The sequence below is a fragment of the Botryllus schlosseri genome, chromosome 1 (assembly GCF_051294905.1).
Source record: "Botryllus schlosseri isolate E-star chromosome 1, Bs_hap1, whole genome shotgun sequence".
Lineage (NCBI taxonomy): Eukaryota > Metazoa > Chordata > Ascidiacea > Stolidobranchia > Styelidae > Botryllus > Botryllus schlosseri.
In genome coordinates this window covers 25,362,131-25,377,469 of record NC_137236.1, presented here as the reverse complement: position 1 = coordinate 25,377,469, position 15,339 = coordinate 25,362,131, and the positions used below count along the sequence as shown (strand labels likewise).

The 15,339-nt window shown below is 38.5% G+C and overlaps 1 protein-coding gene across 1 annotated transcript in view; it reads left to right on the top strand.

Moving 5' to 3' along the window:
* Nucleotides 1–15,339, top strand: part of LOC145445975 (uncharacterized) — a 103,973-nt gene that overhangs the window by 21,092 nt on the left and 67,542 nt on the right. Inside the window, exons 6-10 of the mRNA XM_080324149.1 lie at nucleotides 1,189–1,279; nucleotides 3,121–3,257; nucleotides 5,384–5,474; nucleotides 7,630–7,760; nucleotides 14,100–14,193. Of these exons, the coding sequence (XP_080180275.1) occupies nucleotides 1,189–1,279; nucleotides 3,121–3,257; nucleotides 5,384–5,474; nucleotides 7,630–7,760; nucleotides 14,100–14,193 (544 nt within the window). The remainder of the gene's footprint in view (nucleotides 1–1,188; nucleotides 1,280–3,120; nucleotides 3,258–5,383; nucleotides 5,475–7,629; nucleotides 7,761–14,099; nucleotides 14,194–15,339) is intronic.

Genomic DNA, 15,339 nt, shown 5'->3' with positions numbered 1-15,339 from the left:
CTTATTGCCGAAATGAAAGGCACCCTTTGAGATATTAGGAGTATTGCGACATTCGCGAGTTGCGCCTGATCGTCGGTCCGCTGTTTACATCGTGGTCTTAGTAGTAGTCCGCTCAGTCCGCAGTTTCACTCGGTCCGCCGTTTAGTAATGCGAGTTCCGCTAGTTCCGCGTTCTGCTGTTTAGTATTGAGCTATTTTGTTATGATCCGCTCGGTCCGCAGTTCCGCTCGTTCCGCCGTTTAGTATTGAGCTATTTTCTTATGGTCCGCTCTGTCCGCAGTTCCGCTCGGTCCGCCGTTTAATATTACATGTTCCGCTGTTCCGCGGTCCGCCGTTTAGAGTTGCCCGTCAGTTTCCAGGTTCGGACGATTCATGACAGCGTATGTGCGACTGCTTTTTAACACCTTATTGACTAGTTTTCAAATAAGGCCTTTTCCACTTCTAGGTCAAGTAGTTTTTTCTGCATCGACAATTCATAGTTCCAATTGTACTTGGGTATAATTCTGGGTTGCTACGTCTACTTCTGCTTGAGTAGCCTCCTTGGCTACTTTGAGCATATCATACGATCAAGGCAACTTCGAAAAAAAAGTAAAGTTACCACAATCTTGATATTACGTCTTTCACTGCGGGTACTTTACCAACAACTGTCTCTTATCTATTTCAATAAAGGTGTTGGGAGTAGGAAAAATCATTCAAGTATTGATGCGATCCATCAGGTTCGACATTTCTTAAAGCATAAATGCAAAATCGTGCGATGAACATGATGTTAACTCGGGACCCAACAGTGAACACGATGTTTGTACTAGAACCCGAGTCCCAATATTATGACTCGGACTCGACACTCTGCACCCTGACTAGGACTCGCACTTGGCTCGGTGGGGGATTGAAGAGGACCAGACTTGACTCGAGTCAAAACCATAATGTGGGATTGACTTGTGAATTGTTTACAACTATTTTGTCATTGTGTGTCACTATCATAGGTAAAGATAGTGCGCAATGCGCATGAAGAGGTTTGATCAAATTTTACTGCAAGCTAGTTATCATTATTGCTTAACTAGTGGATATATTAACCTACAATCGTATTGAAAAACGTAGGTAATTTCAACCAGAAGTGCTATTATTCAGATCTCGTTAATTCTACACATACTTAGCACAATGAAGTGAATTTTTACAATAAATATTTCCATAGGTGCGCACTGCGTTAAGGACGAGCTCCACTGCAGCGACGGATCGAGGTGTCTTCATCCTAAACTATTTTGCGACGGAAATAAAGATTGCAGGTATTGGTGACTTGCGTGATGACCGAAAGCGAGACCATATTAGTTAATGTCTTGAAATTATTCTTGTATTTGATTGCGAATATTCATTGCGGATATTACGAACGTTTGGTTCACACTCGTGTTCGGTATACGAAACCTTGATAATTTAGAGGTTCGCGCTCACAAACCAACCTTATTTGGCTGTGTTGGCTAATGAGTAAATGGGACATGAGTAAATTTGCAGGAATTTTGTAATCAATATAGTATACAAGCGCCTGACGCTCGAGTTAGAGTATTTGGACAAAAGACCCGCATTCGTCCCTGAGGACCTGCAGCAGGTGACTAAAGTTAACACACAATCTTCTGCTTATCAGATAGGCCAGGGGTGGGCAAACTACGGCCCGCGGGCCTCATGCGGCCCGCAACACCGTTCTGTGCGGCCCGCGAGAGTGTAAAGAAACTGGTGAAAAATATTGATAAAATGCGTACTAAAAATCGAATTAATGCAGGGATTTGATTAAACTTTCTCTTAGTACAATTCACCATGATATGTCCAAGGCAGTGGGCGTGAAACCTCCTGAAGGGGGGGGCAGGGGGGGGGGGGCGAAGCTGATTTCAACTGAAAAATTTTTCGCGAATAATATACCATTCATAATTATTGCTCTGTATTTAATCTGAATTTCCTATTTAAAAATCTCTCATCCACAGTCGTATAACCTTCCATTCCATCAAACTATCCGATAGGTTTGCTAGCATCCTGGTTGCGTTTTGGGATATGACGACAGGGGGGTGCGAAATATTTCATCATCATAAGTGTGAAGGGGCGTGTCTTGAAAAGTATGCTCAATATTTCTTATATTAGTCTTTATGTTTAAATTCTGGCGCGGCAGCCCACGCAGTTTGAAAGGTTTCAACTGCTAAACATTACAGAAATCCTGAACGAGATAATTTGACATAATTCGGATCACGAATGTGATTTCAGATTGGCCACTCCAGTTTTAATTATTTCAGTGATGATGCTTATAAAAAACGATTCGCGTGTGTCGTAGGTAGATTCGTTCTCTGTATGCGTAGAATTAGCCTATTTATATTTTATTTACACATAGTAGAAGCGTGTTTGAAGCTAAAATTGTTATGGTGCTGTCAGCATTATGTGTCCTGGAACTGAACCATAGTAAATCTATGAACAGAGATCGCTACTCACGGATTTAAAATTCAAGCCTGTTCTAAAAATCGGGACAACCGACTTTCATCTCCATAGTTTAGACCAGTGGCTCTCAGACCAGTGGATGGGGGTGGGCTGAGGGGATGAAAGCATCTAAAGGGGGGCGCAACGAAGCGGTTTATGTACAATTCAGGCGTGTTTCCCACCGAATTATCGCGATTTACCTACAATTCACGCGTGTTTCTCATCGAATTTCATATTTTTGAATTTTCTCATCAACAGTATTAACCTTCCATGCCATCAAGCAATCTGTTGGGGTTGCTAGCATACCGGTTGTATTTTGTCATATGGCGATCAGGGGGCGCGAAATTTTTACATTATCATAAAGGTAAGCGTGTTTTAAAAAAGGTTGAGAACCACCGGTTGAGACAAACTGGTTATTGAGGTCGTCCAGTCTATGAAATCTCACCACAGTTTCTGTCGCGTGTACGATATCATCAGAGCAGTGTTCGTTTTGTTTTGAATAAGCATATATATTATCACCATGTGCTCAACTATATAATCAAATACGAATATTGCGTTTTATATAGTGCGGCCCGCGAATGGATTCAGATGTTGAATGCGGCCCGCGAGCTCAAAAGTTTGCCCACCCCTGAGATAGGCATTAACAAATACAATTGCTATAAATATTTTGAAGCGACGGATCCGATGAACCATATGCGACGCATGGTGATAATGGAGCTTTATGTAGAAGAGTCAAGTATCGACAACCAGGACTACTTTGTATCCTTCCCACCTCACTCCGACACATACGACACGATCTTTGTAGTGATAGTAAGTATGAACAAAAATCTGTATTTTAATTATTGAAGACTTCGACCCATTACCATACCTTGTTTCTTTCTAAACGAAAATAACCTGTTAACGATTCAAACGATTGGGAAGTAGACTAAAGTAATTAAACTCATACAGGAGACGAATGCATTATGTTGCAATTTAATTCTCTTATGAAGGCTACCTACATATTGAATATTAGGGATGGAGTGAACGTGAGGTTCACGTTCGCGTTCTGTGTGTGAACCTCATCAATTTAGAGGTTCAGGTTCACAAACGAACCTTGGTAGGTTCTGCACTGTGAACCTTTTTCATATATTACAATTTTCACGTCATTACAACATCCTTGGTTGAAATTTATTGTATTTCAACTGCGGGGCACTCTATGATGGGGATGGCAGCTTCAAAACTCAACGCTAAACGCGCATGTACGTTGACAATCTCAAACATTTCACTTGCTTTGTAACAAGAGTTTGCTCGAAATATCCAGCTTCACGTATATGAATATTTAGCGACTTTCTGCTGTGAGCTTGACCCGCAATCACACAACATCAACAGTGAAATACGCTACATCCAGGTAGTCATCGGATGATGCTTATTCAATAAATCAATGAAATTGATATCGTAGTCTGATGAAAAAAATCAACCAGGCGTACGTACAGAGTCAATCTTGATTTAATATCTTCATTGTATCATAAAATCCAAATCTATGCGATTGGGGTGTTGGCTACTGCTGTATAACTTGTTAATGGGGTATTATTGGAACCCGTTTTACACTCTAACCAATATCAACGTATAAGCTTATATTCACTTGCACGTCCTCGTCGAAATTTTAGGCGAAAGCGACGGAAGATATTGATTTTATGGGATCATTATATGATTTGAGAGCCCCAGTTGATACATTTGGCGGCGTTTAAAACGTCAGTATGTACTCCAGCATTGTGGCATGACGTGGTCCGAGTCGTCGTTAAGTATCGTGTACATTAATATAGGTTATCACTTCACTGAAATGTAGGTTTGGAATCAGCAATATGACGTCACGTGACGTCATGAGGTTCACGTTCGCGTTCACACATAACCTTTCAAAAAGGCTCGCGTTCACGCGAACCTGAACCTTTCAGAGGTTTACGCCATCCCTACGAGAATGACATTGTAAGGTTGGCGAAAAAACAGCCCGCAATACTCAAACAAAATAGCTCTAAACAGTAGAGATATAATTCGAATTTTGACTATGAAATCGAAAGGAAAAATATCATTTCGGCCATTATTTTTCGCCTATAAAACGCGGAAACTGACCTACAAATGGGAAATTTTCATACTTTAAAAATGGATATTTCGAAAATTTGTGACGGAAGAAAAGTTCCAGTATAAATTACACAATGTTTCACGAAACATTAATTCTTTTGGAGTAACTTTTACATTATCCGGATAAAACTGTTTGTTCTTACGAAGTTGCTTTCTATAAATCCACTGCAACAATTGTTGGCAGGCTATAATAAATATCATTAACTTATGGTGTGCTGGTGACACATTCATTTGCTTCATACTGGCAATGTTGCCTACTTTTCAGTGTGTAGTCGCGCACTTCTTAACACAAAAACAATTTATCATGCAGTCTTGTTCAAGATGTAGATTACATCGTGTATAGTAGGAGTTCTTTTTATATGACTTTGTAGTTGCGCTAGATATTGACCAAAGGCCATTTGCGGTCATTCACAGTTCATTTTGATCGCCTTACCTCAAACCAAACGGCACAAAGTATCTTCGGACCCAGCTACATTTTACAGGTTTTGCGGTGTGTTGTGCATCACACCATCACAGCCCAAGTAGGCTACTTCCCTGATTGGTTGAATATTCATAATAAGTAGGCAATGGGCTATTTACAACGGCCTAAAGTAGGCTAATATGTAGGCTATTATATGTAAAATGAGAAATTCAGATATAGTTCAATCTCTAACACACCACCATAATTTGCAATAAATTCCGTTACAACTTAATCAGTCCAAATTATCCTCAGAAACCGTTTCAGGATAGTATATTCATTAGAACCTCCAACAATCTTGAATCATTACCATCGAATATTAAAGCTACGATGTGAATTATCTACTCAAATTCTTTCCTTCAAGACATTAATTGTTCTGATGAGCAGCTCGAATGCCGGGATGGGTCAAACTGTCTTCGCCACTCACAATTCTGCGATGGATCTAGTCACTGCAGGTAGGCGCAGCTTAATAAAACAATTCCTCGCTCTTTAAAATACGAAGTCGGTGTGTATATGAGCTTGAAACAACTAAAGTCTTTGGATACTTTGATATTGCTATATTAATTAGTTATGACTGAACAGTTTCAAGGAGGATATTTGGACCAGGCAGCTCCGACTTTTACTTAGCAAATGCTTTTTTCCTGCAGTTTCAAAAATTACAAGATGCATGTTAGCGAATAACGCAAAATGACAGGTGTCGAGAACAACAGGTGTCATTATCGAACTTAGGCTTATTTACCGTCCTACATGTCTGCTTTGCCTAGTTGTCATCGTAATTCCACGGGGAATGAATGCAAACGTATTCATATATTACCTCCTATTAGACACAATCTAAAATTAGGAAGACAGCAGTGTGACTATTAGGGATGGTGTGAACGTGAGGTTCACGTTCGCGTTCTGTATGTGAACCTCGGAAATTTGGAGGTTCACGTTCACAACAGAACCTTGGTAGGTTCTGCACTGTGAACCTTTTTCATATATTACAATTTTTCGCTCCATTATTACATCTTTGGTTCGAATTAATTGCATTTCAACTGCGGACCACTCTATGCATGGCGCTGGCAGCTTAAAAATATCAACACTAAACTACCATGCACCTTGACAATCTCAAAAATTTTACTGGCTTTGTTACAAAAGTTTGCTCGAAATATCCAGCTTTCCGGTTGTGAATATTTAGTGACTCTGTCCGGTGGTATTGACTAGGCTTACCATACGTCCTCTTTTAAGAGGATTTGTCCTCTTTTTTGACTTTTTTGAAAGTGTCCTCGGAGGACGCCCTTTTGTCCTCTTTTTTGAGATTTTGTCCTCTTTTTTGAAAATTTAGGTCAGATTTAGAGGAAATTGCGAGTGATATGCCGCAAATTAGCGCAGAAGTGAAGCTCCGGCGGGTATTTCGAAGGGAAAAGTGGTGATTTCAGCTCTGAGCGAAAAGAAAACCTTTTTTTTTTTTTTTTTTTTTTTTTTTTTAGTCAACCGCTCATGAAGTGGGGAAAATTTACCGTTTTTTGAGAATTCTTCTCCGGTTTTGCATGTCTGAAATTTCTGAAAAAGTGTCCTCTTTTTTCATTTCCGAAATATGGTAAGCCTATATTGACCCGCAATCACACAACATCACGAGCGAAATACACTACATGTCGTCAGCAAATGATGCATATCCAACCAATAAATGAGATTGACATCCTTTTCTGATGTAACAAATATAGCGGGTTTACTGTATCATTAAAACCAAATCCGTGCGATTGAGGTGTTGGCTACATCCGTATAACTTGTGGGGCATTATCAGTAGCAAGTATAGAAACCTGTTTTACCCTCTGCTCAATATCAATGTAGCAATAATCAGACGCCGAATGCATTGTCTGGTCTGGCCTGGACTTTTAAGACCTAAGCTTATATTCCCTGGCGAGTCCTCGTCGAAATTGTCGGCAAAGCGTCGGAAGATATTGATTTTATGGGATTATTATATCATTTGTTTGTCTCAGTTGATACATTTGGCGACGTTTAAAACGCCAATATGTACTTCAGCATTGTGGCATTAGGTGGCCCGAGTCTTCGCTAGGTATCGTGTACATTAATATAGGCTATCACTTCATTAAAAGATAGGGCTGGAATTAGCAATATGACGTCACGTGACGTCATGAGGTTCACGTTCGCGTTCACACAGAACCTTTCAAAAAGGTTCGCGTTCACACGAACCTGAACCTTTCAGAGGTTCACACCATCCCTAGTGACTATAAAAGCTTTCAAGTAAAGGTAGTGGTTGGCTGGAATTTAACGAGTTGGAAAAATGTTAAAGTGGTGTAATACCACTTAAATATATCGGAGGATTAGGACCGAGTACTATTTAAAAAAGTTAATAATAAAACGTATTGGTAAAGGATGGAACACACATGGTATTAATATAGCTTAGTGCACATTACAAAATCGGATGCTAGAGCAGCAAGCGATTTTGGGATCGTACAATATGCTTTTTGATTATTCATTTATTAATTTATTTATTAAATTGGCTCGTATTCTATCCTCTGTGACTCATGTCATGTTGCATGTCATGACCACGGTAATATACAGTTTTAGCTGCCCTGACATTCAGAATCTGGTATATAATTTTATCAGAGATGGATCTGACGAGCCTTATGCGTTAAATGAAGATAACAGAACATTATGTAGAAGACCGTGGAACAATCGCAGACTGTGTGTCCTTCCTCCTGAACTCCAACATAAACGAGATGATCTGTGCAGATCAGGTAGGTCTGAAAATTATATACATTGTAGTTTAGCATTAAGTACATCAAATTTACATCCGTATATGTGTAGATTATATATGGCACATTTGAAAATGCATTATTTGACGTTTTGTGCGAATATTTTTATTTTTTAATTCACTAGTGACTAGCCAGGGACACATCAGAATCACTAATTGCTTTACGACACTCACTAAGAGTGGCGAGTTAGCGTTGCGGTACTTTCTAGGGCGGAACGGATCGACAAATTCTCTGGTACAACTCTTGTCCTGCTGTTTTAATTTTCCGGTCCGACTCCGATCCGACTCCGAAGTCGGATTCTTAAAATGAGCAATATCCGATCCGAAAAACTCCGATTATAATCATTTGTGATTACCTATTTCTAATCAACCATATAAACAATGAATTATGTGATGCGGGTAAAGGTCATGTTGCCAAAAAAGGTAACATGGCATTAAGAACTCACAGGTTGTATATTGAAAATTGAAAAAAAAGGATAACAAAACAAACAAGAAATTAAAAACTCAAAGACCAAGCCAACGCTTATCTGAAGTAATATTACCAACTTGGACTTAGCAAGCGGTTTATCCCCATGAACTGTTAAAAGTAACTATTGATTCAAGGGTGAAAAAGGAGATGGCTGCTCTTTTTTGTAGCGGTATTGCCTCATGTACTAAATCAGTGTTTCTCAGCCTTGTCGCCAGCGCCCACCACGGGGCATTTTGGATTTTGAAGGGACGAAAACGCCAAATGGCGATATGGGGAGGGGGCGCTGGAATCAGGGGCGGTATTGGGGGCGCTGAAGGAAAATGGCGTCGCAGTAGAGGATGCAATAGGGACACAGGCCAACAACAGTTTTATATATCCCTGAGTTCTCATTGCAAATTAACATTCGACGAAATCTGTCACATCTCGAGACTTTACGTCGCGCTACGCGTGAAATATATGCCGGCCACGTTTGCAATATGTATCCATGTATGCAGTGGTTTATTTTAATTAATGTGAAATGAATTACGCGTACCTTTAGACGCCAATTCCCCGTTAAACTGCTACCATCACGCTACCTCGGGTTATTTTTCACAAAATGTTTCGAATTAGGTATTTTATCTAGGGTTATCACACGTCATCCTTTAGGAGGATTTTGTCCTTCTTCTTCAGGTTTCTGAGAATGTCGTCCAAAAATCCCTTAATGTCCTCCATTTTGGCAATTCGTCCTCGTTTACAGATTTCACAGCTAGGATAATGGACCACTTAGACCGAAAATGAGCGTAAATGAAGCTAAGTAGCAGATACATACGTTCGAGTGGGTGATCGGTATTTGATCGAAAGTGACGATATTTTTTTAGTCAACACCACTAATTTCAAGTAAAAAGTGCGTAAATCGGAAGTCGACCGGAGGAGGTGACCTTTTTAATCGTTTTTAGTCAACTCCTCAAATATTCTAGCAAAAATAGCGAAATTCGCAGTTTTCAGTATTGATCAACTAACTTTTCTGATTTGGTAAAATGTGTCTCCCTTTCCCGATTCCAAAATATGGTAACCCTAATTTTATTCCGCAGCAAACAGCTTGCCGAAGTCGAATAACGGGCACTGTACCACTTTTCAGAGCGAGAGTGAGAGCCCTTTGTACATTAAAGATACTTTAAAGGTTTTTAGTCAAAATCAATAATTAATTATATTTGTATTTGTGGGTTTCTAAATTAAATCTTCGGAATATTTCTTTATCGTATCATAATTGATGATACTGTTTTGTGTTGAGACCCGCTACCTTACAATAACGTGATATAATATGGATTGCTTTGTTTGGAATTAATTAATGTTGAAGTTAATTGACCAGATGATATGAGCACGTACCCGATGGTCGTTATGATACCCTTCATTTTATCGCGAATATAGCACAGCGTTAATTAGTCGAATGGTGCTCTGGCGCGATTCAAGCTATTTCCAATAGTGAAGTCTCAACCCGAAAAGCCTGAACGGACTTCGAACTTCATCCCTTGTTTTCACTAGCGTTCTTAAAATATGGGAGCGCCAGACCCAGATAATATTCGAAAGGGGCCCGGCAAGAAAAAGTTTAATAACCCCTGTACTAAATAGTTACTTAATGTCAGCAATGGATGCGGCAATTGCAGGAAAAGTCAATGTCGATCGGTGTAAGAAGCTAAATAATCTTTTGACTTACTGAAATTAGCAGACTTTCAATTCTTCATTTTTTTTTGGGGGGGGGGGAGGGTATTGGATCTTCATTCTCCATACCTCGAGTGCTTGCTTCTTCATGCAAGGTGATCAGACAGCCGGTGTTCTCTGGCTCTTTTTCTTTTCCTTTCAGTCAGTGATATCAGTCGACATCTCTGAGGTGAACGCAAGCATTGCATATTCGTCGATAACCTATTTCGAATTGCTGGATTTTCGTTTCTTCTCTACAGAAGCACTGCTATCCCAACAGCATTATCTGTACGGCATGATGGTATAAAATCCTTCACAATGTATGATGTGGCTGTTTCAAGTAATTGAACCTTAACGTTACTTTGCAACAGAGCAATTATTTTTGTTTCTCGCAAAGTGTGACATCAAACATTGCCCAGATGATCTCCTTTTAGATACAATGCATCTATCTTTAATATGGGTGCATAAATGTGATGCGCCACTGCGATTCTCTTGTTTGAATGTGCAACCACACTGCGTGATACAAAACGAATTTAGATTAGTTGTCCTCACAGGTGCGATTGAGCAAGGTAAAATTGTTCCATATTCCACTTTCATTTCCCTTGATATCCTTGACTTTCGGTTTCTCTACTCTATGAACACTGAACAGCTTTAATTGCTTTCTTCGATAAAATGCGCCATTTCACCGAACAACTAAACTAGAATATTAGAGGGAAAATGCCTAGTCAGAAAATGTGTGTTGTGATGGCTGTGCAAAAATTCGGTACGATACGGTGGTTCCGTGAATTTACAAATATGACTCGTTTACTTCGCATTGACTTGGCGGTTAATGACGTGTGGTTGGCAGTTATTCACTTACAAAAGTCATACTTATTAATAAAGATTCTGGTCGTATTAAAAAAGTACTGATCCGACTCTGATCTGGCTGCGGCCGAATCAGAAAAAGTACTGATCCGGCTGCGATCCGTCTCCAGCCAAAATTGAAAAAATCCGGCCGAATAGTCAATCCGGCTCCGATTCATGCTCCGCCCTAGTATTCAGCTGCGACACCAATGAATTACGGTTTCGAGTTCGACAAAGGTCGACTCCAGAATTCCTAAATCAGTTCTGGAGGGTTATCTAGACGCCTCATCGCCACGTGAAAAGTCTAGATGTGGGCCGTGCTACAGATCAGTAAACTCGAATTCATGACGTAGTCAGCAGAATGAAAAAATAATTGCGGAACATCTGGGGGTCGTTTCTGAGATTTTCGAGGTTGCTGATTACGAATATCGCATCAGTTTTGCCAGATTGGCTATTGTTCAGAACATCAATAAACCCGTAAACAAGGCCATACTTGCAGTATTTACCCCTAAATATTTCACTCGGTAGGAAGAAAATCGTATTTTTTTTCTAATTTTATACAGCGCCTAACTAGATAATTAACTATGAAGAATCCGCATGTCGGTGTCAGTCATTCTATCAATATTAACATGACCTAACAACTGTTCTTTTGCACCACGAAAATACAAATTCTCCTGTATCAATTGGTCGTTCCACTAAAATTAAAGAGGAGTGTAAAACTATGCAATTTATCCTCAAAAAGCTTAACTACAATGCTCATATGCATCTCTTTTCGTTTGGACTTGTTAATGGATGATTTCCCGCCGAGTCAACGAAGTGTGTGTATTAAGTATCACTGTCAAACGAGAAGCTAAAATATGGTATTTTTGATAAATTTCAGATTCGAATACGGATGAGAGATTCCAATTTCATATTAGGAAGGAGATCATTGCATGGAATTTCTCCTGAGACGTAGTAAATTAAACTTTGTAGATGATCACAAAGCAATCAACTACAAACAGCTGGTGCGAAAATTCGTATCTGTATATCGAAAACTTGGAAAAAACATGATTACAAAAGTCCCCTTCCTGTTCAGTCATGTTGATATATTTCCTGATCATCTTGTTGATTAACAAGGGCAGAGGTTCCACCAAGACATCAAAACAACAAGAGAAAGATATCAGGGCAGATAAAATGAACATATTATGGCAGACCATTGCTGGAACCTCTCAAGAAACTTCACTAAAGTGCTTGCAGGCAAAAGTTGTACAAAAACAATTGCGCTTTAAACTGAATTATTATTGTTATATGTCAAATGTACAATAGGTGGTTGACGTAAAAATGATTGAAACAATGTCACGTTATTTGAGTATTTGGGTAAATCTTTACATACATGACTGGTGTTTATTTATGTGCATGATATCCGTCAAAGTCTATAACTATGATGAATCTAATACCCCTAAATAAGTTCTGTTGCTGTATTTTGAATTAAAAGAGTCTTCTGTGTGTAAAAATAACAAGTAGATTGAATTTCAAAACATTATAGCACAAGCCGATTTTGTATCTAGTCATTTAAGCGAAAATGGGAGATTTTGGTCAAAATAGACCCATGGCTTATCTCCAAAACAAGATCCAGTTTGAAAAAAGGTGATATTCGGAATCAGTGCCCTTCAGAACCTCATAAACCATTTTTACTTTGTCCGTCTAAAAATATGTGTCGACCAATGATATCGGACTGGTGTAAAATGATCTATGTAGTCGAAACACCATGAATATCAAACAATAACAACAACCCTACTAATGACACGTGATAAAACTAATAATCGGATTCACGAGACGTTGGATGCATATATCGATATGTTCGCAGGAAATAACTTTGGGTCAAAATAGACACGTTTACAGATTATCATTATGTCGCTTCTAACGTGGGCATCTCATTTGCCGTCCCAATTGACCACGTTTACCCACATTGCGATCCTGGTTGAAAGTTAACATTATAATATATTCAATATATTATAATCCATGGTCATGTCTTTGCTTTTTTTTCGAATCAAAGTTTTTTTTCAGCAATCATCGACAGTAAGGTGGTTCACGTGGACTTACAGCTGGATTTTGGGCCTTGAAGTCATTAACCCAACTCTTGCCTTACAATCGTGAACTGTTTAAGCTGTTTGGTTCTTTAAAATGGTTGAATCATTATTTTAAACCAATATTTTCTGATTTAGGGCGAGAAAAATCAATAAAAATGCCCATTTGATAAGTTGAAACTTTGGTTTTGACTAAATTTGAATCACTATTAATTTCATTGTGATTTCAACAATTAAAAAAATCATTATTAATCATATTATAGTGCTGGTCGAAACGAGGTATTATATACTATAAGATAATTTGATTTGAACAGCAACGTAAAAGTAATTGTTTAATAGTGCAAAGGGGTATAGATTAATGGGCGATGTTAAAACCATTGTATTACTTGTGACTCGAGATTACTGACTTGATCCCATCACTCAAAGATATATTACGGATATTCAGCTTGTTCTATAGGTGGTAGGGGTCGCCTAGCTTCACCACTTGTACTTTTTAATAATTATTCGTTCTGTGCTTGTCACAAAGATTCATATTGTAATTTCGGATATTACACCTCCGATTAAATAACTGTTTAATCTGTTTCCAAATTCCGACACTCAAAAAACGAAAAATGATCCCGGTTTTCAAAACATTCTGCAGAATGTCGTCCGTTCTCACGGCGACCCATCGGTCATCAGTAGGGCAAGTTTTTGTTGCAGTCAAATCCGTGGAAAGTTGCATTTATTTTCCACAAAAGTTGCACTAAAATGTTGCATTTATGGACAATTACCGTGAAATTATTAGGGTAGGAGATACTCGAATCAATCCATATCCAAGGCACTGTAGCAAAACACAGTGTTGGCGACTTGAAAGAATCGATATCCTGCAAAAATTAACCCACTGAAAATATAATTTTCGGCGGTCTAGCCTGAAGATACGTCAAATCAGAAATGACCTCAAATCTAGAAAACAGTGAAAAAATCCATTTCCATATAGTGCCAAATATTTCCATGAAAAAATTGATTGCAGGAAAAATCGAAAAATGTTTCATGAAAAGTCGAAAAAGTTTCAAAAATGTTGCATAAAAAAAATGGAGAAAAGTTGCAATATAAGAATCCTTCAAACAGCTTAAAACACCTTTCCACATAACTTCTGACTATTTAGGAAGCTGCCGAAAGCTGTAAAAAAGTTACAAAAGTTGCAAAAACTTACGCAAGTCATCGGTGATTTTCTACAAATACATTATTTAATAACTCGGATTGGTTTAATTATAACGGTTCAATTTAGAGATTAATTGTACCGATTCGGAATTCGAATGCCGCGACCCCTCGAGGAGATGCATTGGTGTTGCAAATTTCTGTAACGGAAGAAAGGACTGCAGGTACCGATTAGATAAAGTCGAATACTGGAATATAAGATCACACTGCACGGACGCAATGCCTATTTTAGCAGTCGTCAAGATAAAGCCGATATTATACCCAACGAAAACATTTGTGACACGATTTCAATTATATTTTGTATAGTCGAGTGTAACAAGTGAGATGTGATATCACGCATAAACATAATTATCTATATATGTGTTGTTTTATCTGATGGCGTTAAAGCAACTTGAAATGGTCACTGCTCTTGTTTGTGAGTCCGCAGTTTTGGAATAGGATCATTCTGATGTTATAGTGATATAGTGTTTCGTATGGCTTGCTCTCCTGAGTTCGAGCACCTCGAGCTATGCATGACGTATATCATACTCGTTTTATATGGTTAGTGCAGCATGAATACATTAAATTGTTGTCTGTAAAGTTGAAAACCAGAAATAGAACATTCTATGTCCGTTCTTGACCTCATAGGAAATTGCATTTTTTCGTGGAGTAGCTGTTGTTTATATACGTATATTACCTCACCTTAGTCGTAAAAAATGGTTCAAATTGACGTGTGTGTGTGTGAAGGAGAGAGAGACACAGAGAGACTGTGTAATGAAGTGGTTTTCAACCCTTTTCAGCAGACTTACCACTTTAATGTGAAATAGGAATTTTAGAAACAGGGAAATTTCTAAACTAAAAACCATTCCAGAATGCAATAACGCCTGAAACGAAGAGATGGTACATTATTTATGTAAAAAATTTGCCTTTGTCTTTTTGATACTACTGGTTCATGTTAGGAACACTTACTTGACTTCGACCAAATTTCATCATATTGTCATATGCCACCAACTTTTCCATGCCAATTTCGTCACATTTTGTTCAAAATGTAGCCTGTTATCACATATCATCGATCCGTAGATATGCAGATTGATTTTAAACAATTTGGTACAATACTTGCAACATTGTGACATACATTGAATATTAGTACTTATTATCAAAAGTCTAACGTAAACCCCGGACTCGCTATCACGTCAAAAAAACTTCAGAGTTGCATAATTTTCCCACCAGTTTAAATTTTGTATTTTATTACTCTTAATAATAAAAATTGGAAATATAGGCGTGTGGGCGCGACCCCAAAAAGATTGAAAACACTGTTTTTATGAATGGAT